Below are 26,538 nucleotides of genomic sequence, written 5' to 3'. Positions count from 1 at the left end.
TTTAACCGATGTTTTGTAAAACATTGAAAGTGGCCTAAATTTCTTCAAAATTCAATTCCAGCATAATGAGTCGTGATAGTACAACAATGAAAGCAAATAACATGTTTTGATTAACTACTAAGACTATTAGCAAATACGCATGCAAATAAATGGGTAGAATTCAAAATCGCTGACTATGCAGCGGCGTCACTGAGGTACAAAATACTAACTCTCAGAAAAATGAAAAAGTGCGACATGTATGCCAAATTTGATGCCGGCATTTAGGCAACCTCCGTCAGTTATAGTATGATAAATGAATTCTCCATGTAATCCACATACGAATCTACTGAGATAACCAAGAAAGTAAGAAAGCGACATAAAACCATGTACTCGACAGAAGTAGATTTTCTATAAATAAAAAATATTTATTTTTCATACCATACCATAGAAAATAATCAATGAATGTTCGATATATCATCATAGAAGCAGTAACAAACTAATCAAATAGCCAGGATGCTCTAATTCGGGGGCAGACGTCCCAACTGAATAATATGAGACTGTGGAAGACTGATTTTAATTTCAATCACACATTGTATAGTGCATAGTCCATAAATCAAGCATTATTACAATCAGACAATTAATGAATCAATTAGATAACATAAGCTTATAATAGAATGGGATACTGGCAACGCTGCTACTGTGGCAAGCGAGGATTCTGCAAGGTTCGCTAGTGGCAATGGATTTCAGCGCTCCAATTTCTTCTACAATTAAATTCGAGTATACTTTTCTCACGGTAAAGATCAAAATTTTCTGCAATCATAATTATATAAAATTTCACATTTCTTTTTTTTTACATAGATTTTTCACTTCAAACTCGCCCCTGCTATTTATGCTTGAGGAAAAAGCCTATATCTAGGTTAAAAGAAACTGAATTCATCATGACATTAACATGATTTAAAATGGCTTGATGACTCTACATCATCGCTGCATCACAGTTGGTTCAAATCAACCCCCGACATGTAAGAAAATAACTCACTTTCACAAATCTCATACAAAATACTTGTTATGGAAACTGTTTTAGTGGAATTTGATATGTTTTTGAGACAGTTACAATGCTGTGCGATTGGTCTGATTTTCATTCTTTTTTCCTTCATCTTAACCTTCTCGAATTCATGTCACTTTTTATTAAACGGTACAATCTTGTATTCACACTATAGACAGGCCTTAACGCACACAGCTATATGGCACAAAAGTATCTTAAATGATTATTTGATGAATCAGTCCGCAATTTCATTGCACAGCACAGAATTTTTGCTTTTATTTCCTTTACAAATTAATGACGAACAACACAAAAAATTTACAAGCATCTTCGATACGGTTTAAGCGCGGTTGGATATCATAACACCATTCAGTGCACACAATTGCCAACACATACATGACAGGATATTCATCTGAAATACCAGTACCATGTTTCATTTTTTTTATAATTGGCATCAGGAGGACTTGAACTGCATCATGCATATTGTACATAGAAAACAGAATCAATGACCAACTAACTAATGACGAGTAAAAATTAACCGCAATCACACAATTGAGACGATTTGACCGGGTCAAACTGGTCTGGACCAGTCTCGAGTCAAATCTGGCCCGCGCCGAGAACAAAGCACGCTCACACGCGACTCACGTTTCACATTTTTTGGTGAATGAAATTGAATCAATGAATAAGAACAGGACACTCATCAGGAATGTGAACAAAGTTACACTACGCGTCAAACACGAGTCATGGCGGATAGATTCGCTCTACGCCTTCAATGGTAAATGCATTCACTGGATAAAGATTACGACGATAAATCTAACTATCGTAATAGACATGTTATTATAGGTAAAAGTTCAGTGTATACCCCTATCGATTGCACAATACAATGAATGCATGATTGGGGATGAGAAAATACTGAGTAAGATGCACACATATAGAGAATGATTACCAGTTTCTGATGAGGAGTGAATTTGACACGCATAACAAAACGTATATAGCGTCTTAAAGCACAAACAAAATATATGGCTGGATTAGACCATGCAGGAATAAATCAATCAACAGCCTGGACTGACCCCCTCAGAAGTGGATTTAAAATTCAAAAATAAGACGTAAAAGCAATTCCATGACCAAGCTTTCAAATAGCTGGACATCTGGACAATGTTGTAGGGACAATTTAAGGTAAGGGGGGGTTGGTTGCAGGCTGCGCTAGCACATTTCAACAGTAATCATACCCTGATAGAAATATACACATACAATTCAAAATTCATTTACATTACTCTACAAAACTATAAACAAGCGCTGGCTTTTTAATACTTGATGAACGTCCGTGGAATAACATTAACTCAAGACTGCGAATCAATTTTACCAATACGCGATATATAAAAACAATTTAATTCCAATCAAATCAAATGCAACCCTGGTATAAAATGCTCTTATTAAACTAGCCCAGATTCATCTCATATTACTTTGCATGATTTTCTACTCTTGTTCCTTTTTATAAATCGGATATTACATGGTTTGCTTTTTTTCACAAATGAAAGAATTACGTTTTCATTTGTCTTGAAAGAAAAAGTGTTCACAATGATCTGGTTATCTCCAGGACCCGGTCGCGAGAAGTCTCAAGACTGCTCTCGCCTTGTTAGGCGGGCTATAGACATTCTATAGAAGAGCTCAGGCCAAGATTGGTTCTAAATCTAAGGCAGGTCTAGATTGGTGTCGACCAATTTTGGGCTACACTTCCGGCTAGAATATATGCTCTACCTATACCGGAATAGCATAAGCCAGGTAGAAGTAAGCGGAATAGAGTTTGAAATCTAGCATTGACATTCTTAAACCAGCATACATTCAATCGAAATCTGCCTCAACCAGCACAGTGTAACTAACAGCACACTCATTAGTTCAGTGGTTACCATCGGTGGAAAACATTTTCAATCCGACTTACAATATACTGCATGGAAATATGCGTTAAAATGAAAGCAACCCGGTTTACCGAATAAACGCTCCTCGGTTTATCCGGCATGATCTTGAAGTTCCTGTACATTGTAAGTCGGCGTACCGGGCATACTGTGAGGAGTCGAGCTCTGACTGGGATGCGACGAGTTCGTCTCAACCGCGTCTCCGGTCGACGCCGCCATCATGTTCAACGCTAAATGCGGGTTCGCGTGGTACGAATCCAACGAAGCCTGTTGCTGATTCGACGCAGCGGCTGCTGCTGCCGCGGCCGCCATCGACAGCTGCTGCGCCATCGACGCACTGGGAGTCGCAGCCGCCATCGATAGATTCTCCGGCGAGATGGCCGCCGAAGTTTGAACGACCGTTCGCAAGGCATCAGTGCCCGATACGGCCGCCGCTGTCGTTAACAGCGGCATACCTAACGATAACGCATTCGTTACGGTCGCTAACGATGACTGCAGTGCGGCAGTAGTCGTGTTAGCCGTCGTAACGACGTCGTTACCGGACTGCTGCTCGCTGATCGGTGACATCAAACGCATCACGTTCGTGATATCGGACGCCAACGACGCCGGCGGATTGATACGTTTTTGTTTCTGACGCCGGTTGCAGAACCACACGCGCACGACCTCTTTCTCCATGTGAATACCGTCGGCGATCATCGTGATCTCCTCCGACGTCGGTTTCGAGTTCTGTTGGAACGCTTTCTCCAGCGCGACGCGTATCGTCGCGTCGATGCTCGTGCGTTTTTTCCGCCGCCGGCCGATTGCGTCGGATCCGAGTCCGGTGCCAGCGGCTGACGATCCGATCATCGTGTCAGCTGGATTCTGACTCATCGTGTCGGCGTCCTCGAGCCATTTATGAAGTAATGGTTTGAGTTTGCACATGTTTTTGAAGCTGAGATTCAACGCCTCGAATCGACTGATCGTCGTTTGACTGAAGTCATTGTGATAGAGACGACCCATCGCGAGACCCACGTCACCTTGAGTGAAACCTGAAATTATCAACATAACTGTCAAGTTGCGACACATAGCTGAACTGTTTTTTACCCCCTGTGAGTTATCATGTTTTGTTTCTTATGTTTCTGGTCATTCCAACTTATGATGGCTGTTAGTCAATAGTCGAAAAGTTGTGGTTTTATTTCAATCAATTTTCACGGATTGTCTTATTCGACTACTATCATCATTTCAGTAAAATTTTCATTATAGTTTTTCACATTTTTTTTCATTTAAACCTGGATTTTTCCCATTAACATTTTCACAATATGGATCATTGTGAGAAACAGCTAAAAACTGTTGCCTTGGCAAAACAGTGCTCAGTTGCCATGATGACAAGAAACAAAGGGCCAGTCTTATAATATCAATTGTTAACAGTTCAGTTTTCTTACAATGTGACCTGTCACCAGCAGTGTCCCATGATCTACAATTTAGCTATTTCATGTCTCAACCACTTCAGGGACGTTTAAACTAAGTTCCAGTGGGCCGTATGCTCGGCGCGTAACTCACCTAATTCAATTCTGCGGCGCTTGAAAGTTTTCGCAAATTGTTCCAACTCTTCGAGGTCGATATTCTCTTCCTGCAATCGTAAATTAGGTACAGGTCTTCAGGAGACGAAGGTACATGAACGTGACAAACAAGAGAAAATTCGAGTGACTTACGGGAGGTAACTGAAGAGGTGACTGCGATGTATTTATCTGTTGTGAAGTGATAGCCGGTGTTACACTGCTAATAGACTGCTGCGTGTTCAATGTAGGAGCTGCTATTGTCTGTGCTTGCTGTGGCTGGGCTAAATTCTGCAACAACTGAGCCTAATTCAAACAAAAACACATTGAAATGAACAGCCTACACTTACATTTGGTTGATTGAACAAATCTGATTACGGTATGCCTTACGGTAAACTACAAGGTAAAATGGAAATATTTACCTGATTTTGGATGAGAAGTTGAGGCTGCTGCAGCTGAACGCTGTTTGCAACGTTTTGTAACTGGCCGGAAGAATTCACCAATACGAACTGTGGCTGAATGGTTGCTACAGGTGACTGGCCGACCAGACCTTGTTGTACCCCGGTTTGTACGTTAGATGCTAGTGACTGCTGCTGTAACGTACTGCCAGCTGGTGCTACAGTCATTCCCTGCTGACTGACCTGTAAAAAACAATTTGATCATGAAGATTTGTCCGAGCAGGAAAAAGAAACACCAACTTCTGCAAGATATCATGCGATTAGCTAGCAGCGCTTTTATAATGCCATTAGGTTTAAATCCCTGTCAAGGGAAGATGCGTCCAGTTTGGACATACAGTGAACCCCCGATATACCACCCTCCCATAAACTGCCACCCCTGCCTACCGCCAGGTTTTCGCAATGTACATCTCTATACAAATACATAATAAAACACCCCCAATATGGCGTCATACTCTCTATACCGCCAAAATTGTTCTGCACCGATGTGGGCGGTATATCGGTGGTTGACTGTACTCACTGGTGTAGGAGCAGGAGCTATAGGTTGCTGTGTAGGAGCTGATACCATCAATAACTGCTGATGAGGTTGTTGAACAGTAGTAGATGTTGTCGTAGATTGTTGACCAGTTGTAATAACATGTTGTTGTTGCTGTTGTTGAGACTGAGCGGCCGTTGTTTGTTGTTGCTGCTGCTGCTGCAATATCGGTTGTTGCTGCTGCTGTTGTTGTTGCTGGAACTGTTGCAGTTGCAACTGAAGTTGTTGCTGCTGCAATTGTTGCGTTATATGTTGAAGATCCTGTGCCGTCAGTTGCAAACCTGCCAATGACACCTGTAATTCGATGCAAAAAAATTTGTTACCTTAAACTTACAAAACAGCTCAGTGGTTCAATGGATACTAATCTTAAGAATGAATCAGTATTTCCTTTCCCAATAGAGTCAAAATGATGACATGCCCAGTTATTCAAACTCCCCAAGACACAGCAGGGCACACGTGTAGCATAAATATAAGCGATTAGTGACGTAAAAAGCATAGTATTCATAAATGAAAGCGGTCTAGAGAAAACATAAACCCTTCACCTTTCCTTGATTTAATGCAATTTTAAAGAAGGATTATCAAAAGAATAAATGGCAATATTGAATTTAAATTACGGTAAGGAAAAAAAAAACATGACGTAAAATATTTTAATTTTCTGACCCAACATTTCGGTGCTTACAGGCAAAGCTTTCTTCAAAATTCATTTCAAACAAAATGACAGGTAACTGAATCCTTAACCGGCTCCACACAATCAGTGTCCCCAGTGCGCTTTTACCCGAGTGCATAGCATAGTATAATGAGGATAATAGAGAAGTGACTGAGATTGATTAAAACAATATCATCAACGTTCTAAACCGACGTCTCAGAATTCACGAAACATCGGTTTAGAAATATATGAACCCTTCAGAGGGACGCGAGATGAACCCGATAAAGTTGATGAAAGAAAGTAAAGCTAACGTAAACGAATATAGGTTTAGAGACGACTCACGGTATTATTATCAATGCCAGGCGACTGTTGCTTGTACGGGACGCTGTAGCCAGCAACCTTTTATTATCAAACGTGTGCAATAAGTGTCGTGCATTTAGTAAGTTTCAATACATTTAACAATGCAGCGATATCCTTCTTTCTTTTTTTAAACGATTAAAAATGAATCGAGATACATTCGAAATACTCGATTGAAAAAAATGATCATAAGACTCAATTGGCAGCATGCTCATGCTTATACAATATTCAAGACGAAATCAATTCGCATGACAAATAAACTCGAAAAAAAATACATTTTCATGGATTACTCCTCTTATTTAGGTTCAGATAGCGATTGAAGCAATGGATTCAATTGTAGCCTATTGTTCCATTATTCAGTGTACACGTGCTCGTAAATCTAATCAATGTTACTAAGAGAGCAGTTCATGAAAGACTAGTCTTGCGTTCAATGACACCAAATCTTTTAATTCTCGAATCTTCAATTCACATTTTGATCGAGTTCCAAAATGCGTAAATTCTTCGGATAACGAGATACGAATTCATAAAACTAAACTTCCATGAAATATCGTGATTTTGATAATAATCATACGTGACGTTAGTTATATTCGTTAGGGTGTAAACCACTCCAGAATCGGAAATGTTATTGTTTGCATAGTAGATTGAGGCACCGAAAACGATAGAAAATAGTAGAATATTCCTAGACCACTATTTGACCACTCCTGGAGACCTGCTTTACTAATGCTTGGAAAGCGGTAATTTTTTTAACGTCTGCCATGATGAAGTGATATTTACCTGTTGACCGAACTGATTTTGAACGATCAGACCCGGTTGTATTCCGGTGAACAGAACCTGCGGTTGCGCGAAAGCCGGCTGGGCTAAAGTTGTTTGGGCCGTACCAACTCCGGGTGCTTGGGCCACCTGTTCAAAAAGAAAATAAAATCGTCAATTAACTCCATTCTCTATAGAGATATAAGTCAAATACAACCATTAGGTGACATTGATTTTTTTACTTACAAGATTTAAAGGAATAAATTGCGCTTGTGGTTGATTTTTACTGGAAACGATAGCAGCCTGATTACCAATCCCTGAAATACGATCAACTTATTAGTTTACTATGAATACATTGAGACGATGGATAGTACTTTATTAGGTTAACGTGTTTATTAGACGCACATGCCTTCACTACTAATATTAGCTTCATCATAAGTCTGTGTAGAAACAACAGTATAGGCGGACTCTGAAAACGATAGTGTAAATTAGTGTCACTCTCAGAGTGACACTAATTAACACTATCGCTTACTATGGAAATTTTTTTTACAAATTAATCATTACAATTTTTGAAACAGCACAAAGTAATTTCTTCAACTTCGTTCAAAGATTAGATGGAATTTCAATTGATAGATTGAAATAGAAAGGCTATACAACCTTCCTATTTGATACTAATCCTACAATATTGAAGCTTTATTTCTCAGTGGGAATTGACGGCTTTCTTCATTTTTTTTATCATTAAGCTTGCGGTTGGAAATGACATCCCGTTTTTGCGCAGCCTGTTTTAAATACTGCACATCTGCCAAATCGTGCATACGCGACATAATAAATGGCGATCAAACCTGCTAGTTCGAAACGATGTTTTTGTCTGATTCATTGGTTTAAAAAAAGTCAGAAACGCTGCGGAGACTGCGGCAACGGTGTCACCACCTGCCAAGTCGCCAGGAATTATCGATTCGCGTTCGAATGGATCTCGTCTCGAGCCACTACTAAACAACCACACCATTATACAGTATTCATGATATGCACACTATTCATAGCCGAAGCGCGGCTTGATTTGCATTCAACAATAATGCACGGCGCATGTACGCCCGTCTATATAAGGCTGGCTCATTTGCAAGCAAATCGAGCTTCATGAATAAATATCAGTTACACAGACCAGTCAGTATATATAGACGACGTCTGCATCGAATATAAAAAAACTATAAAATACAGCAGTAGCACGGCTGATGATTCAGGACTGGAACTTTATAACGTCATTTATAAAATAAGTAGCAGTTCCGGGAAACATCTAATAACGCTGGAAAAATAAGCGGATTTCGAGAAAAATTGAACCAATTCCCCTTTTTATTGATAAATAAGTTTAGAAAAAACTACAATTGATTTCAACTATTTGGTTATAAAGGAATCATTAACATTAATTACCTTATTCTGGCAATTAGCCGTAATCTTTATGTTAACTAATAGTACTATTATTACTAAATGAAAATCTTTTAAACTAAAATCACTAAAGTTCAATAGTTGTTAGGATACTATATTGGAATTCACTGCAATTGAACTTGGAACAATGAAAAAAGTGGAAGGGGCGAGTGGTAGTTTAAATAGTGAAAGAACTTAAGAAAAAAGAAAGAAGAAATCCAAAATCAAAAGAGTACAGGTAAGAGCTATTGCTAGCACGAAATTACATACTTTCACTTTTTTAATAAACCCCCAACAAAACAGTTACCAATATTAAAATATAGCAATGTATATGACAAGAGAAATAAAGGTTCAATGCATCGAGGATAATTCACACTTCAGAATAGGGAAGCGTAGAACCACAGGTCCAGTAGACAGTAGCGCAGCATAATAAAGGCAGCTGAATGCATTTTTATTTCTAGCCAGCCCGCAGAGTGAAAATGACTTTCAGGGCAACCAGGTAGTTACAAGACAACACAATTGGGCCACGGCACAACAATTGCTCTTTTTTACAATTAAATCATGCTTGAGTAAACTAATAGTTAACACCAGCCACTGTCTAGTGTCGCCTTGTCATGGGCGGGAAGAGATGGTGCATTATTGGCCATTGCATTTGCAATATGCATGCTTCAATTTCCAATCTACTAAAATTGTTAATCTTTCCTCGCAAAACTTGATTCAGCAGAGATTAACACTTATCAAAACAAATCACGACATAGTACATAGTCTATAACATTATAACATACATTATGCAAAGGTATTTATATGAATATGTAAAAATTCCTTTATATTTATATTACCTGTCTTTTCATTTGAGGACGTAGCCGGATTCGACGACGCCATTTTGAATAATGCATAAAATCCGATCAATTATTTTCCGCCGATTCGCGGAAATTAATTAGTTAACGCCATGCAGTCGTTGCGTAATCGCTTCCTGATGATTTGTACGATGTTCTCGCACTGTAATCCGCAACATCAAGGCGATAGTCTATCGGCAATAGGTTGAGAGACGGCGGTCCCTTTGTGATTCACACCGAATTAGGTTCGCGTCCACTCAAATGTTCGGCAATCGTCGGAGACGTTCGGGAAAGTCATACTCTCCGAGACTTTCGTGTTTTAGTCTCCCAATGTACCGAATGAGTTAACCTTGTGCTTAGAACCATAGCCAAGTGGAGATTATCAATCCAAGCACATTCGGCAATCATCGGAGATATTCGGCGGGAGCCCGTACTCTCTACAATTTCGCGTTTTAGTCCGGAGTTGGGGTCACATCATAACGCCTCAAAATTTTCTTTTCATATTTCCCTCTAAATCTATATTTTTGGGGGTTTTCTGTGAAACAAACGAACTGGGCTCTAGAAATTGAATTCCCCGGAGATTACGTCTCGCTCGATTCTCTGGAACAAACATGGCGTCCTCCCTGGTGTGCCGGGTTCATCCCGTGGTTTTATTCAGTATTGTAGACTCATTCGAGCGACGGAACGAAGATGCCCGACGCGTAATAGGAACTTTGTTAGGTATTTAATCGTTCTAGTAACTCAAGTTTATGATCGGTCGCGCGCGATACCATTTAATTCACTTCCAGATGGGCACGACGGGTTTTCAATGCAATTAAAATACAATTTTATTTTGACGTATGCCATGGTATGTCATGACTCAATCTGTACACATTTAGTGTCACTGTGGTTTGGGCAGGGGTCATATTAAGCCAATCATTTAGTGACCTAACACTAACAGCTAGGTATTTCCTACTTAATCCTTAATTGAGTAATAATGGCGCCCAACGACAACGTCTTTTCAAAAAAGCTGTAAGTGTATAGGAATCAGGATAGACTTTTGGCTGGGATTAACTAACTATGGCTGAATTAATTTGTTGCAGGTACCTATGATAAAGGATCCGTGGAAGTTACAAACTGTTTTACTGTTCCGCATAATGAATCTGACGATGAGGTAAAAACCCATTTCCTGACATACTTTCCTGGGCCTAATGTCTATTTATTAATGGATGAGACCTGTTTTTCTTGGATATTTTGCTTAATTTTTGGGGTACATACCTCATTTATGTCTTAACAGAATGCCAAAAATCGCGGACAACAACTGAATATCCGATATATTTCCAGTTCTGTACCAATTAGATGGATTGGCAAAAAGACTCCTTAAGTCCAGTTGAATGAGAGAGAAAATCCTCCATTTTGTGAAATTTCTTGAATTTTTACATTGTCACCATGCCTACGAAATGAAGTTATTTTTCTTGTGGGGTCTCAACAACTAAATCAGGGTGGCGTAGGCATGGTAACAATGTTCAAATCCAAGAAATTTGACAAAATGGAGGATTTTCTCTCTCATTCAACTGGACTTAAGGAGTCTTTTTGCCAATCCATCTAATTGGTACAGAACTGGAAATATATCGGGTATTCAGTTGTTGTCCGCGATTTTTGGCATTCTGTTAAGACATAAATGAGGTATGTACCCCAAAAAGTAAGCAAAATATCCCAGAAAAACAGGTCTCATCAATTAATAAATAGACATTAGTTTCACAAAAAGGCATAAAACGATTTAGAAAAACTGAATTAATGAAGAAATTAAATCGATTAAAGAGTTTAACCTTTTTGTGAAACTGGGACCAGTTTATCTTAAGTCGATTTAGGCCTTAATCCTTTTTGTGAAACTAGGCCTTGAGCTGAACTTTTAGAACTTGATGAAAACTGATTATACCCCTTTCCCTCCTACTCTCCTGAGCTAAACATTTAGAACTTGAAAAAAAACTGATTTTATTTTCAGGTTGCTGTTGATATTGAATTTGCTCGAAATATGTTTGAATTACATCGACGAGTAAATCCATTAGAGGTCATAGTTGGCTGGTAAGAGACTTAAGAATAAATTTCCAGCATATTCTTTCACTCTCTTCATGGTTCCCACATTACAGGGAAATTTGGAAAAACTTGGGAATTTTGAAATATTAATTCCCGGTTTGGAAATATTTGGGAATTTCAAAAAATTTTCTTCAAATGAGTGAAATATTTGGGAAATTCATTACATTTTACATATTGCATCTGCCAAGGGCAAATTTCTTCAGCGACTTCCCTTGAAAATCACCTTAATCAGCCAGTCACCACTAAAATGTTGACTGTAGCATGACGATATGTGTTCATTTCTATTTGGGAAAATTGAAAAATCACCCATGAAAAATTTCTGAATTCGTATAACTGTGGGAACCGTGTCTTTCTCTCTTTCCTCTTCCTTTCTCTCTTTGAATTTGCTGGGTGAGTTTAATGTACGAATTGAAGACTTGTCTTTGAACGATGAACGGTATTTATTTTACAGGTACTCGACTGGTACTGAAGTGACCGAGCATTCTGTACTCATACACGAGTACTATTCAAGAGAATGTAAAACGCCGATTCATATGACGATCGATACGGCGTTGAAAGGTGGCCACATGAACATCAAATCATTCGTGAGGTACGTTGTCAAATATCAGCAGGATAGATTCTCTCTGAAATTCGCTAGATTTTTTATAGATTCGCTACAAGCTTGTGTATTAGACGCGCATGCTTTCACTACTGATGAATAGTAGCTTTATCAGGTGAATGAGATAAGTCTATCTACGTAGAAACAACAGTATAGACTGAGTGACTGATTTTGTATAATCTGATAAAATGTTCGACCGGTGCCACTTGCGAGATTGATATATATATATATTGAGTGACACTAAGTAACAGTATCGTTTACTATGGACATTTTTTACACATCAATCATTACAATTTTTGAAAAAAAAACATTTCGATCTTTGCAGTTCGAATATGGGCGTTCCTGGTAAAACGTGTGGTACGATGTTCACCCCGATACCTTTCAAAGTTGTGTGCTATGAACCAGAGCGTGTCGGTGGTATGTATTACATAACTGTGTCGTATGTTACACAGTAGACCCTGCTTAATCCGCGTTTTGATTTGATCCAGATATTTAGTCTACCTAGATACATGAGTTCTGGGGCAGGTGGGATAGGTTGTTATCACGACGAATTGGAAACAAATTGTAGGTCGACTGGTGATAGTCGGTTATTTTTTGGCTTTCATTTGAGTATTCTTCGTTTTCAGTTGATTGGATTCAACAAGGAAAACACAATCCGAAAAGGATGGTTACGCTTTATTCAGATCTGCAGCAGGTGGCCGCTTCGTGTAATAGACTACAGGCAATGTTAGACGCCGCATTGGCGTATATTGATGATGTGCTGGTACGTTTACAATGCTGACTTGCTAATTGATAGGTCTTCAAAAAAAACTTTCGTAGGTGCCCATGTGTTGAATGATTACCCTTTTTGAAATTGTTTGCATTGGACTGCATACAGACAGAGCAGCAAAAAGTCCTCAATAGTCTTTACATCCAGCGTGAAGGTTGTGAAGATTGAAACCGTAGTTTGTCAAATCCGATTAATTAACGTGGTTGTATCACTTGTATTTCAGTCTGGTAAAATCCCCGCTGATAACACAGTCGGTCGAACTATGATGGATATGGTAACGAGTATACCACAACTGAAACCGGAAGAAATGGAGGAAATGTTAAACGCTAATTTGAAGGTTTGTATGTGGAGACGATAATTGAACGGGTTTTTAAAGATCAGGGAATGCAACGATCCCTAGTATTTCCCTGACTATTGAGTTGACCAAAATCCCGGATTAGATATGATACGACATCCTCAGTGTTGATTGTTTATTATCAAGAAGTTCCTTGTGCCATTCCAATTCACCATAGCAGGAACAACTTAGCTCCAGAAATTCAATTTTCTCGACTTCTCTGATTTTCAAGAAAAGTTTAGAATTCCCAGATTTTCTCAGCAGGGAAATATAGATCTGTAATTCCTGATCTGTAAACGGCCCTGAATTGAAGAGGACTGTAAAATATTGTAGTATGATCTATTTATTTCTCTTAATTCTTTTTATTTACAGGATTTACTAATGGTCGTGTATTTATCGAATTTAACGAAAACTCAACTCGCGTTGAACGAGAAATTGGGAATTGTCTAATCTTCAAAACTGAACCGTGTGAACATTAATCTGTATCGTATACAGATCACCAATACGACCACCGGGGAGCAGCCATCTTATATATATACAGTTATATTACATAGTTCTGGAATAACGCGCATCATGGACCAATTGATAAATACCTACTACAAGGTGTCTAGTGTTATGAAAAATTATCGTTTTATAGATCGGAAAAATAAATGGTTATTAAAATGTACATAGCTGTCAGTTTTTGTTGTCGTCAGAATTTTAACATATTCGCTTTTATCGCGTGATTCACTATTTTGAGTTGCTATCTCGTGATGCACAGTGTTCTACCACATTTTCCCAGCTTTCAGTAGAATTACATGTCAGATTCATAAAGAAGATGGATGTCGTGGCTGTACACTTGCAATCCAAGAAACGCCAAACAAAACCGTAGTTCAGGGGACCAGCGACACTACGGAGTAGCATGTTTTAACCATTTGATGAAAACTCTTATGTGAATACAGTAAATCTCACAATGAAAATGAAATCTTTCCATGAGGCTGTTTGACCTTACACCTAGTTAGTTACCTAATCGTTGGTGGTAAGCTTTTTATAATCGGATGGGCTTATACCAACTTATGTGGTTTGTGAAAATATCCGATCGTGAAACTAAACCACAGTCAGGTTACTGACTAACACCTAGTCAGCCCCGAAAGACTGCCCACATCGGCGCAGAACGATTTTGGCGGTATATCGGGGGGTGTTTTACTATGTATGTATTTGTATAGAGATGTACATTGAGAAAACCTGGGGGCGGTATATCAGGGTTCACTGTATATCCTCATTAATGGTCATCGTAGGGAATACTTTGTAGCATGTTTGTTTAGTCAATTTCCTCGATAGTGAAATTCAACAAAACAACAACAAATTCTTTTGATTCAAATAACAAATCTTATCATTACTTTTCACCTTGATTAGATTTTTCTTTACAAAAGGACACAAGTTTCTACTATATATTTGTATAGAAAAGTTGACAAACATTTGGAAATTTGTGGTTCCACATATTCCTAATTATAAAATGTATAATAAAGCTCAATCAACAAGACCAATTTTACAGTTGTTGGTTTGCCAGAGTTTGCAACTCAAATCTGTCAACTATTTAAAAGCGTGAAAACCATCCTCTACATACAGTGCAGATAATTGATAATAATTTAATCTTCAGTTGAGATCTATAACAAAGCTTAGATGAATCTATCTTATTTACACAGCAGATTTAAGACAAATACTGTGACTCCGTTGGGAGAAAAGTACCCGCACATCAGGTTACTGGTTGCTAATTTAGGGAGGAATTTTACAGCTCTGTTGGCCGATTCAGAGCATTCATCGTCGTTCAGTTTTCGAATGTGTCATTCACTCCCTCGATGCATAGGAATACAGTTAACAATCAACATCTCATAAACAACTCAAAAAAAACCTTACACAAATTAAATTCAATAATAGAGTATAAACTAAAATACGTCGAAAACTGTTTAAAAAGCAGATGAAGCAAACAGTACAGTAGAGGTGTAAACAGAAATAGTAAACTCCACTTTGCCCAAGTAATATTTGACTACGTTACCTTGAAAACTATCATCTGACCTTATATTTACCAATGAAGGAATGCCCAATGCAATTGGGTTATAACACAAGTCAGGAAAACTCAATGAGATCTGGTTAGTGCAGAGAGTGCATGTACTGTCGTGCAAAATGTTATAATGTTAGAAAAGGATAAAAAAGCTGAAAAGCGACCAAAATAAAATCATTTGGGGTAACATCTTCGTATAAACTCATGATTTTATACAAAATGTGTTACTAGGACTTGTGCAATTGAAAGAAAATCAAGACTGAGGGGCCAGGTTTTTATGAATCGATGTACAAACCCTTTTAATCTGTTGGAACCGATGAAATCAATCCAGTCTATAGGCGCATTCACAAGTTAGACCATTCTAAATGGGTCAACATTTGGAACAGGTTAAGTCAGAGTGTGGCTTATGAGGAATCCCATCTACAGGTGGACCATAAATAATGTCCGGAATGGATCAAAATCCAGATTTAACTGATCCAGATTAAGTGGGTTTGACTGTGCATTACAATAAATTGTGCTTGCAATAAACGACACATACAACCCGATTGAAAGCACTTGTATAGTAGGATGAGGCCTAGGCGGCGACTGAAGCCCTTTCATCACTAGCAGTATGGCCACAGAAGCAAAGGCATATATATAATCTCGGCGGGCAACGAGGCGGATTCTAAACGCAGTAAATAAAACGATTAAGTTAATATTGCACAACCATGAAGCAGATATCGGTCATACATTTTGATTTTTTGGTCTGAACATAAACTGTATCTTTGAGTTACAGAGTATATCCATATACAGAGGTACCAAAAATAGAAATATAATATATGTATAATATATATACACTTGTACTGTGCACTTTTGGATTTAATTTCGATCAGCATCTCCAGATGCGATGTTACGCTTTCGAGTGTCATGGACAGGTGATTCGAAAGGTTTTTGATGCAAAGAATTATTGGCACATCCGTTCTCCGAATAGGAGCACGTGTCAGCCGCCGCCACCCTCGTCGGGGGTAGTTTCATGTTTTTGGTGAAATGTTTCCGAAACGCGTAACGTAAGATGTGCAACCAAAACTTCCAACTAACAACGTATAAACTGATACCGCCCGAGCGACCGATCCAGTCCGGACGCGGGTGTGTTAAATAGCAGTATAGCAAATTTGATCCGATTCCGATGCGCAGGAAGCCGAACAACGTCATGAACGCGACATCGACGACGCGCGCCGTTAACGAGTCCCGGCGGCCGGACTGCCGTAGAAACCAGCGCGTCTGTAACAACGGATTCGTAAATTCCGAGCCGAAAATCGAAGCGGTCAGCTCCGTACCGGAATAACCGCGACCGAGGATCACAGACAGACCGACGATGCTCATGACGTGATGAACCAACATCAACGCACCTAAAACAAACATAAAACAAAAACAGTGCATCACTTAATGTTCAACTTTGACCGAATACACCAAAATTTGTGGTGAAACCATTGCTGCCTGGTTATTTCACTAGTGCAAGTAAAAATCTAAACTTTAAAAGAGAGTTTGTTAATAAAGCAAATAAATTCATTAAGGAATCCGTGAAGACTGACGACAGGGATAAATGGATTACTACTGAAAAATATGCCCTTGCTTCCTACCACGCATACTAAAAGAACGAAACCATAACTGATGACTTAAATCCTGATCAGAAAATAAAAATATAGACCTTCCATCACAAATCTCTTCATGACATCCAGGAGTTGTTGGATGATATGGAGATTTATGAGGCAGTCATCTATTTGATATTCCGTTCGATTAGTGAAATTACATTGGTCAGCACCTCAAAATAAATTAGCACGCGATTGCATTGCATTAGTACAGGTAGACACCGGGGTTTACAGAAAACGGGGTACACTGGCACGCTAGTTATCTAGTCGCATGGTACCTCAAAGATATCAGAGGTACTCAATCAAGATCGGTTCATTTTAAACTAACGACAAACGTTGATCCCAATTTCCATTCTTTCAAAAAAAAAATCCGTCAAATCACGCATCTATGCAGATTACCTTAGATCTCATGAGTTCTTTTAGAGATCACAGAGGCATGATTCTGTACATAATACATGTACATAGAATTTGAGAAAATATCATTAGATTTTGATTCGAGTTCAAGAAAAAATCCAGCGGATTCTGTTGGGAATCAGTAGCATCGCCGGTACCCCATTCACCGAGATCAAAGGGTTTTAGAGTTCACATCGTCGCGAGATCTAGACGAATAGTCGTCGTTGTAACCGCGAGTAATTTTTCGATACGAAAAATTCACGATTTGAATCCAGAACAGCCAGCTAACGACGTAGAGCATACCGAGCCCGAAACGCACGAATTGAATCGGACGAGGGTCTTTCAGATAGTAATACATGAAATACGAGCCGAACGCGATTCGAAACTGGCCGAACAACAGCACGAAAACGACGTCGTTGATTTTTGCGCCGAGTGAAGCTTTCAGTCCGCATTCGCGTAAAAACCAGCGAATTTGAAGGAACGGATTAGTTATTTCTGATGCTAGAATGCAGATGGTCACTTCGGCGGCGCTTGTACCGATCGATAGTATGGTCGACAGCCCAATAATGCTCATCACGTGGTGAAATAACATCAGAGTGCCTAGAAACAGATATACAATACAAAAGCGTGATGAATTGTAAGTTAAAAAGCGAGTGAGTTGGCTACGTCTATGGATATTGTCAAACCTGCTTAATTCGGATCAGTTTAACCCTTTCAGTGCGTCTACACCGCAGTGCAGTGTATACATCGGCGATGGACTTTGCTAGTACACTGCATCGCGGTGTATTGAAGAAGAAATTCGTTTCTATTGAAAGATGGAAGCGCCTGTCAAACATAGTGAAATATTAACAAGTAACTATAGCAGGTATGCCTGTTATTCAACACACTGAGATGGAATTCTTTAAGATTTTGAAATCATCTCTAGCACTTTCGGGTATCAATTCGTCAATTAATTGATGTATGGATAACCTAAAGATCACAGTTGATGAACTTTCATTGGCCTGAATGATCCGAGTTAAGCAAGTTCCACCATATTAACAAAACTACAAGCACATGTTATCTGTTGATACCAGTACATAATTAAAATCTTGAAAAATTATTGAGAATAATCATAAGTGTTACAATAATCAATAACCCCCAACCACATCATAATCATTGGTGTATAAATTAAAATTTTGTTTCAATAATTCATAGAGAATAGAAGCGGAACCTCATCATGTGACCAGAAGCTAGTATCTTTTCTTTTTTCAACCTAACAAACGTAGCTTTTAGTCCACTGAGGTTCATCATAAGGAGGTTCAACTGTATCGACCTACACTTCTACATCTTCTCAGCACATTTTAAGTTTAGCACATATTCATCACATTTTTTGGTATAGATTCGAACTTCATCAAAAAGAATTCATTACCGAGAAAATAGTGTTTAGTAACAAAATAGAAAAATGTTTATACATATGTTTGTTGATAGGACGGAAAAAGGTTGTGAGCTTGACCAAAAATATGATCATTGATGCGGTGTACATTTCGTTGATTTACTGTGTACAATTACTTTATATATGACAAAAATGGATGACCAATTAGTGATGGAATAGCGTATAAAATGTCTCTTGGAGTTGTCAATCAAATGCTAAGAAATGATTAGTTTTACTCTGCGGTGTTCCAGAATATTTTGAATACTCTGCAAATAATTTATCTTCCATTTAATCAAATAACTTAATAAGTTCAAAATAAAGTACTCCATACATGTGTACAAAAAACCAATATTAGGTAAAAAGCAATTTCTAAAATATGTTAAGTACAACACGCACTAGGCCATAGTGCAACAATCTAGTTTATACAGTATACTGATCTACGCTCGGTGCCAAGTCGTCAACTCAAAAAACTGCTATTGAACTCTGGTTCACGAGATTGTTTTCTACCACCGAGTAAGGTGTAGCATACGGCATTAACACTTAAATGATTCATCTACACCAGAAAGTAATGGAATACCAAATCAAGGTCATTCGCAAGCAATCATTAGACATCAAGATTTCATAGGGATCGATTGTATGAGAAATTATAAGTATTGAACATAAAAGTGATACAGGGAATGTAAAAATAAAATCAATTGTAACTCATCAGAGAAAGAAAGACCGGACCAAATTCCATCGTTGTCTCTCCAAAAAGGAGTTAAAAGTCAGTATTCAATTGAAGACTTATTGAAATTTGAGTAAAATTCGAAATCGACAATAATGGAACCGGTTCCAGAACTACAACGATTAGAAATAATCCGAAGCAGTGTTCCCCATACGCTGGAATTTTAAAGGGTATGACATCGTAACTGCTGAAGTAGCAAGACTTTATTCGGTCCCCCCCAAAAAAATACAGAAACTTAAGCTTGATTTTGGTGCGATCTTCTGGTACGAGCATCGGATATTTTATAAGGGGAGGCTGTAAGGGATCTAGGCGCCCCTCTAAAACCTGGTGTGGAGAACACTGTGAAGGGAAAATAATACAGCCAAACCAGCTTAATCCGCGCGAGTATAATCCAGAAGTGAACGGGATTAAGTTCGCTTCGCTGTATCGATTATAAACTTTTCGAATCATCCGCCACCACGCGGCCCGAAGTTGAACTATTATTGTTGCGCTGTGAAGCCATTCCGTTGGTTTTAGTGTCGTCGACGTTGCGGCCTCCGTAACCTACGGTTACCCGTCGAAAGCTAAATCGCAATATCTGCAACCAGAAAATCCAGCTGATTACGTACAACACGCTGAGCCCGACGCGCCCGACCAGGATGGGACGCGGGTGTCGCAGGTAACAGTACATGAAATATGTACCGAAAACGATGCGCATCAGGCCGAATGATATGACGAAAAAAACGTCTACGATTTTAGCGCTAAAGCTCGCTTTGCACCCGCTTTCCCGTAGAAACCACCGGATTTGAAGCAAAGGATTCGTGCATTCCAACGCCATAATGGCGGCTGTTAGCTCTGTGGCTCCGATGCCCAGTGATACACCACTGACCAGGCCGATTATGCTAACAATATGGTGACACAGCATCACTATACCTACAAACAGATATGATATGAGCAAATTTTTCACATTGACACGATGACACACACACACAATGGAGAAAAGGGTTGTGTAGAAGAAGGTAAAGATCGATATTCTACCGACAGGTCAGGATTCATCAAATGCAGATAATCATTTTTTGATAGAGCTCAGAAACGAGTTCCACAAAAAAGCTTCGAACTCATGTTTGGGTTATTTTTGCTTGATATTAGCTTATTTGAGTTGAATGAGAACAACAAGAACCATTCTAAACTTACTTTTTCACGAAACCCATCAGTCAGTGGAACGTACGAGTTCTTAAGTTGTGAGTTAACTACCGACTCTGGAGTCCTAATAAGCACATTTTAAATGGGGAACCCGCGAAACCAGCAATCCCACCAAATGGCAATGAACAGTACTGGTAGGTCTTCATTTTTCTAAATTAGTTCATTTTTAATGAACTTCCCCATTGAAGATTTGAAAATCAAATGGAAGGAAGTAAAAGGAGATATCATCAGTGGCTTCACTAGAATTTTTTAAAGGGGGGGTCAGAATTAATAAAAGCGGAAATACTTTGCACTGCATCCACCAAGCGTCGAAGGCATTTTTTAATTCCTGAAATTGCTAGAATGTTCATAGCCTTAATTTTTTTAATGTGAAGCTTGAGAGGGACATATTATTTTGAGCAACCCCTGCAGTTTAAATGAATCCTGTCTACAGAAAATTTTGGTGCAGAGGTCATCTATTTGATTGAGTGCGATCTATGATATATATATGATATATACCACTTCATGGGAGCGTGGTATATATACCCTCTCTACCTACCTTCAGTACCATTGAGCAAACACCAGGCAAAATCAAACAAAAAGTAACCGAGACAAATCATAATTGTCAGTTCTTGTAGCGGAGTGTTTGGGCCACCTGTAATAGAGCAACAAAAAACAGGTGCTGATTGCGGCGAACAAAAATGATCAATTGATTCTGATCGGGCCAGTTGTTGGGCTGTCTAGGGTAGAGACATACATTTAAACTAAAATATTAAGACATTGAAGCCTCTTCAAAACTTCCTAAAATATTTGGATGGACAGAGGGGGAAAGGTGAATGCAACATCCAGCTGTGATGCCTGAAGTCCCAAAGGGGCTAACAACACTGACTATTGAGCAATACCACAGATAATATGTCTGTTGAAACAAGTTGAAATAGACATACACTCTAATACAGTAGCATTAGTCCTTAAGTCATGGTATTACTCTTAACATCTGCAGCCCTAAAAACTGGCGCTGTTGAAACCAAAATGGCTGCAGGTTTTCAAGGAAAATTGTCATACTTTCATCGATCTTTTTTATATATATATATGTATTCCATTGAACCTACCAGGATCGGTAAATGGCCAGGGACCTTGTACAAAAGCGCACCACGCTGACAAACAGACAACGACAATAGCATGAATCATCGTGATAGTTCGACAGTGCCATTCTCGTGAACGCTGCGGACTGACGTAACGCAGAATCTTGTAAAATACGCTCCATACGAACAAATAACAACCAACTCCGCACACAGCTTCCGTACTGGTGGCATTCACCCGCATTTTACTGACTGAAAACGAGAATAGATATTCTTAGTTTAGAAAGATTAATTGCCATTGGCGTCGGCATGTTGTTTGGGCTCTTGGAGGGAGGGGGGATAAATCCCGACTCCGTCAACGTTCGTTGCATGCATTGATTCGAATGATTGATAATGATAGATAGAAGAAAGTAGAACCAGGGCAGAGCAGACAGAATAATATTGATACTGATAGCAATTTCTTGGGGGTTGACATCGATAAACTACGCCGTGTGCCTCCTGCCAAATACCAGTGCTTGTTTTGTGGTTTACTTACATCTTAATTCTTTATCTAATTTGGGTCCGAAGTCCCTAGAGAGAGTCGATTTTTAACAATATTTTAATAGTACCGAAGTCGAGGATGAGGAAGCCATTTCTAGTCCGAGATGGCAGCACTGTACGGTACTGGGTTGGGAAGATAAGAAGATAATAGGTTTAGCTGATAAATGAATTTTTTGTACTTTATTTTCTCTTTTTAGTCAGTTTCATTCGTATTTGTCTCGCTTATAAAAGAAAAATTACTAGTATATATTTGATGAAGGAATTTAGCTATTTGAATACAATATAATTGAATTTTTCTTCCAATTAATACCATGTCATCAGAACACAGCCCCGATCCAGAACAATTCAATTCAACACTATAGCGCATACTAAATTCAATTTAATATATTGTACAATAAGCGCATCAATCATTGCAGACAGATTTTCTTTTGTTATATTTTAAGATTACTTTGTACATTATGTTTTTCGAGTGTGAATGAAATGTTTATCGCAGTGACAAATTTCTGTGTGCTCCCTTCGTGAGACTCTCTCTGCGGACGAAGTCTGGCGCAAACATATTTAGGGCCTATTAGGCCATACTCACTTGGTGAAGAGATCCTTGACAATTCAATATTCCTTACCCCTGGCGAATTAATGTACCGGTAATCAATAGCGTGAAACTCCTGCATAAACCCACCAAGACAACCCAAGCGTCAAAGCTTCCCGAAATAACTGGATTCCGTCTACAGACAGAATAACGGACGGATGAATGGATGGAAAGTGATGAGCCCGCTGGACTAAGGGGTAGTACAAATGGTATTGGGGTCAACGGATTTTTTCACCAGGCCACGGTGGTGATCTATGGCATTTCGAACGTCCTCTGTCAGAAGTTATTGCCAAAAACTAAATTTCAATCGTAGTACGAGGGAGCGGTAATACTTCCAATCAGCATTGAAGTATTCCCTCTCTCCCCTGTCGCGTAGTCCGTTACGGGTCTAGTTGGATGGCTTGGATGGATGAACTTAACCATAATGGATTACGCGTCTCTGACGCCATGGCGCCATAGAAGATTCAGTCTGTTGTCATTTACATTGAAAGAGGATTACAGCTTTTTTGACCCAAAGATGATGAGCGTCGATTCCCACTTTTAGTTCAGAAATAACGATGACGGTTTATTTTTTATTTTCGTTTCGCTTGCTCGTGTATAGAATTGAAACTATACTCATTTTATAGCAAATATATACATAATATGGTTATATAATTCCCATTATATCATCATTATAAACACTGGAAATAAATGGCGCATTCATTTAATAACAATACATTACGTGTGTTTCTAATACAAGCTGATACAGAAGTATAAACAAATGAAGTATAAATCCATTTTTGGAGAGATTTTTCAGCATACTGATCGTAAATCCACCAAGTCAATTAAAATGCCCTCTTCATCTCGAGAGGCATGACAATGGAAATCTCTTCAATTCTCAGATCAGATAAGGGTTCTCAATAACAAGAAAACATGTTCAGAGTACGGATACAGTCCACCGTTGCGCCATACAATGGAGTCTTTTTAAAACTCGCTCGCGTTCTCGAGTCCATCATCCATGGCCATACTTAGGACTGTGCATTTTTGGCGGAATGTCGCATGACGGAATCCCAGGAATTAAAAAGCCATTTAACTCAAATGATCGTTATTTGACTCCAGAATTGAAGTTAAACTGCTCTCGAGTTTAACTTGGATAACTAACATAGCAAATGTTCCCACGGATTAAGAACGCTCGATTCTCTATGCAGGTTGTGTTTTTTGTATGGGGCAACTTAGTTGGGGATCATGTATTTGCTTCCATACTTTGATGAGTTCTTGCGCAGTAATCCGATGAGAGACGATTTGGTGACGCAACGAACATGGCTCAGGGTCCTCGCGCCAAAAATGCATCAAACTGGTAGACACATGGTTGACGTTGATCTTTCGTGGCAAGATGCCAGATATGTATACATCCTCTAACCAAAACAGCGGACTTTCCAGCGATTTCTCGAGTAAATCACGGACGATATCTCCTGTGAGCGAATAGGCACTTCCAGAGCAATACGTTGGGTAGTGGATGCCGCGATATTCAGCAAGGGATACGAACCATTTGTCGTTTTTGTTGCGAACAACGGGAGCACCTGAATGCACACGACAAAAGAAGAACGAACTAGCCCGAACCTTGTTGATTTCACGTAGCAAAAGCGAAACATTGACGAGCGTATCGTCGTCCGATTTCAAGACGAATTTCACGGCCGGACAAAATCGGTCGACCCATTCAAGAAGAGCTAACGATTTCATAGTCAGATTGCGATATGTATCGACGAAATTAGCTTGGATTATGTCTCCATGCGACTGGCTTTCAGTTCGAAGCGCTTTCATCGGTTTTTCGTCGGATACCGTGCCGACGATAAAGCAGAAACGCACCGGGACGGAATTGCTGTTAAGTACGGCAGTGGAAGCCCAAGTATTCCGTATCGCTTCCCTTCGCTCGACGTTCGTTACCGAAGTTGTAACAATAACAACTAAACCGACTTTATCGTCGCAAACACCACCGCAACGTGAAGAAAACTCAAAACGTCGCTTGATTCGACGAGAAGCGTTTACTTGTCGAAGATATGGTATGACATGTTTAATACGAGCGTCACTCTCTGTAGGCCTACTCTGATTCGTCACACTAAATGTAGAATTATGTGCCACATTCACGAAAAAGTGTTTGTAAATTTTGCCGCTGTATATCGCTCCGGTGTTGGCTATGTTTGGATAGTTTACGTAGATAATGTACGCAGCTACGTGCACGGCGATTAAAACTGCAAAACATTTCACAAATATCCGTCGTGACGAACAGGCAGCTACACACGACATCCTGCAAAAACACAAAATAAGTAGTAGCCGAAGTTAAAACTCTAATTGCTTTATCCATCCTACCCCAGCAGGGATTCGAACCTGATGGCATCTAGTCAGTAACCTGTCTGTGGTTTAGTTTCACGATCGGATTAAGCACATCCGATTATAAAAGCTTACCACGAACGATTAGGTTACTAACATGTAACTAGGGGAGGATGTGCTTTAACGTGATGTTATGATGGTTGGTACTGCGGACATTTTGGTAAATGAAATATATATCAGCGGCGAAGGAATGTCTATAGAAGTCAACTATTAAACTAAAATACAAATGCACTACGATATTTATCATAAATATCGTAGTGCATTTGTTATTTAGGTAAATAGTTGATAGAAAACGATGAATTTTCAAACCGTCCGTAATCATACGAGTGTGCAAACGCGCTCTCTAATAATCGAGCAGGGCCATATTTCGCCTCCGGTCAGGTCCGCGCCGGATCTCCTTGTCATCACGGCTTATAAACCACAATAAATCTCATTGTGGACACATATTCAACATAAAAAAGACACTACCCATGTGAACCAATTTACATACCGGATAAAACGTAACGCACAAGTCGCTATTTCAGTGTCTGACAAATGTATGGAAATTCAATTCGAAACGTTATACATGTACGTATACATAAATAAACGATACGGGTTGTATAGGCCTAGTGGTGTAGCGTGTGGTTTGAATTAATTGAGCAGTGAAAATGAGGAGCTCCCGCAACGCCATGCAAGTTTTTTAGTTTCCCAGTTTCTTGTAGTCAATAAATCTCGTACCTTTTCTTTCCGATATGTCTGTACTCCTTGCTATATACATGTACAATAATGTATATACGTATCACAGTCCCTAAACATAACGATCGGTCCGGTTAATACAGTCACTTCTCTACCGGTTCTAAGTAAATAAACCTAACGAAATCTAAGTGCGGATAAGCCGATTTTCGTATTTGAGACACCAGAGTACCAGTAATTATATCCTGACAGGAATTCAAGGGATAACTCGGACGTTGTTTTAGCAAGCTGTTACTCCGTACATATACACCGAGTTAAAATTCAACACGTCTGCTCTCGCACCGCCTTCCCTCGCTGATATTTCAGTCATCAGAACACGTACATTCGAAAGATCTACACCAACTCAATCACGTATTGCGTAACAAGGGTTTCATAGACGTAGACATTCAAATTGAGGAGAGCATCAAAAACAAACACAAGTAATAAGAAATATATATAGAAATCTAACATACCTATGAATTCAGAAATAGAGCAATTATCATTATCTAATCGTCCTTGTTATGTACAGAAAGTATTTTCATCAGCAGTGCTGTGTGTGCGCGTCAGAGGAAACCAGGTCATACTAAAACAAAGCGGCTCTACATACCAACAACTACGAAATGTACTACGCATACAGTGTAGACTTCGTATCCTTC

The 26,538-nt window shown here is 39.1% G+C and overlaps 4 protein-coding genes across 6 annotated transcripts; 1 reads left to right on the top strand and 3 right to left on the bottom strand.

Moving 5' to 3' along the window:
• Positions 1-221: 221 nt before the first annotated feature.
• On the bottom strand, positions 222-9,715 carry LOC141907134 (uncharacterized). Of its 2 annotated transcripts, XM_074796706.1 has the most exons (9): positions 9,468-9,715; positions 7,456-7,526; positions 7,234-7,359; positions 6,445-6,501; positions 5,442-5,750; positions 4,889-5,107; positions 4,623-4,772; positions 4,471-4,540; positions 222-3,959 (listed from the first exon to the last, which is right to left on the bottom strand). In XM_074796706.1, exons 1-9 carry the CDS (start codon positions 9,508-9,510, stop codon positions 3,025-3,027), a joined length of 1,980 nt encoding a protein of 659 aa, XP_074652807.1. In that variant the 5' UTR covers positions 9,511-9,715; the 3' UTR covers positions 222-3,024. The 2 variants fall into 2 exon arrangements, with proteins under 2 accessions (XP_074652807.1, XP_074652808.1); XM_074796707.1 differs by lacking the exon at positions 6,445-6,501.
• Positions 9,716-10,034: 319 nt separating this feature from the next.
• Positions 10,035-13,908, top strand: LOC141906975 (eukaryotic translation initiation factor 3 subunit F-like). The gene is made up of 8 exons (XM_074796490.1): positions 10,035-10,184; positions 10,547-10,617; positions 11,449-11,528; positions 11,992-12,129; positions 12,464-12,555; positions 12,765-12,901; positions 13,131-13,244; positions 13,614-13,908. Exons 1-8 carry the CDS (start codon positions 10,076-10,078, stop codon positions 13,689-13,691), a joined length of 819 nt encoding a protein of 272 aa, XP_074652591.1. The 5' UTR covers positions 10,035-10,075; the 3' UTR covers positions 13,692-13,908.
• Positions 13,909-14,629: 721 nt separating this feature from the next.
• On the bottom strand, positions 14,630-22,156 carry LOC141907076 (TLC domain-containing protein 5-like). The gene is made up of 4 exons (XM_074796647.1): positions 22,127-22,156; positions 21,709-21,930; positions 21,159-21,254; positions 14,630-16,670 (listed from the first exon to the last, which is right to left on the bottom strand). Exons 2-4 carry the CDS (start codon positions 21,920-21,922, stop codon positions 16,141-16,143), a joined length of 840 nt encoding a protein of 279 aa, XP_074652748.1. The 5' UTR covers positions 21,923-21,930; positions 22,127-22,156; the 3' UTR covers positions 14,630-16,140.
• A 1,230-nt stretch (positions 22,157-23,386) lies between these two features.
• Positions 23,387-26,538, bottom strand: LOC141907395 (beta-1,3-galactosyltransferase 5-like). 2 transcript variants are annotated; one of them, XM_074797017.1, is made up of 2 exons: positions 26,356-26,538; positions 23,387-25,088 (listed from the first exon to the last, which is right to left on the bottom strand). In XM_074797017.1, exon 2 carries the CDS (start codon positions 25,085-25,087, stop codon positions 23,984-23,986), a length of 1,104 nt encoding a protein of 367 aa, XP_074653118.1. In that variant the 5' UTR covers position 25,088; positions 26,356-26,538; the 3' UTR covers positions 23,387-23,983. The 2 variants fall into 2 exon arrangements, with proteins under 2 accessions (XP_074653118.1, XP_074653119.1); XM_074797018.1 differs by lacking the exon at positions 26,356-26,538 and adding an exon at positions 25,889-26,011.

This window comes from Tubulanus polymorphus, chromosome 6 (assembly GCF_964204645.1).
Source record: "Tubulanus polymorphus chromosome 6, tnTubPoly1.2, whole genome shotgun sequence".
Taxonomy (NCBI): Eukaryota; Metazoa; Nemertea; class Palaeonemertea; order Tubulaniformes; family Tubulanidae; genus Tubulanus; species Tubulanus polymorphus.
This window is presented reverse-complemented; position numbering and strand designations above follow the sequence as displayed.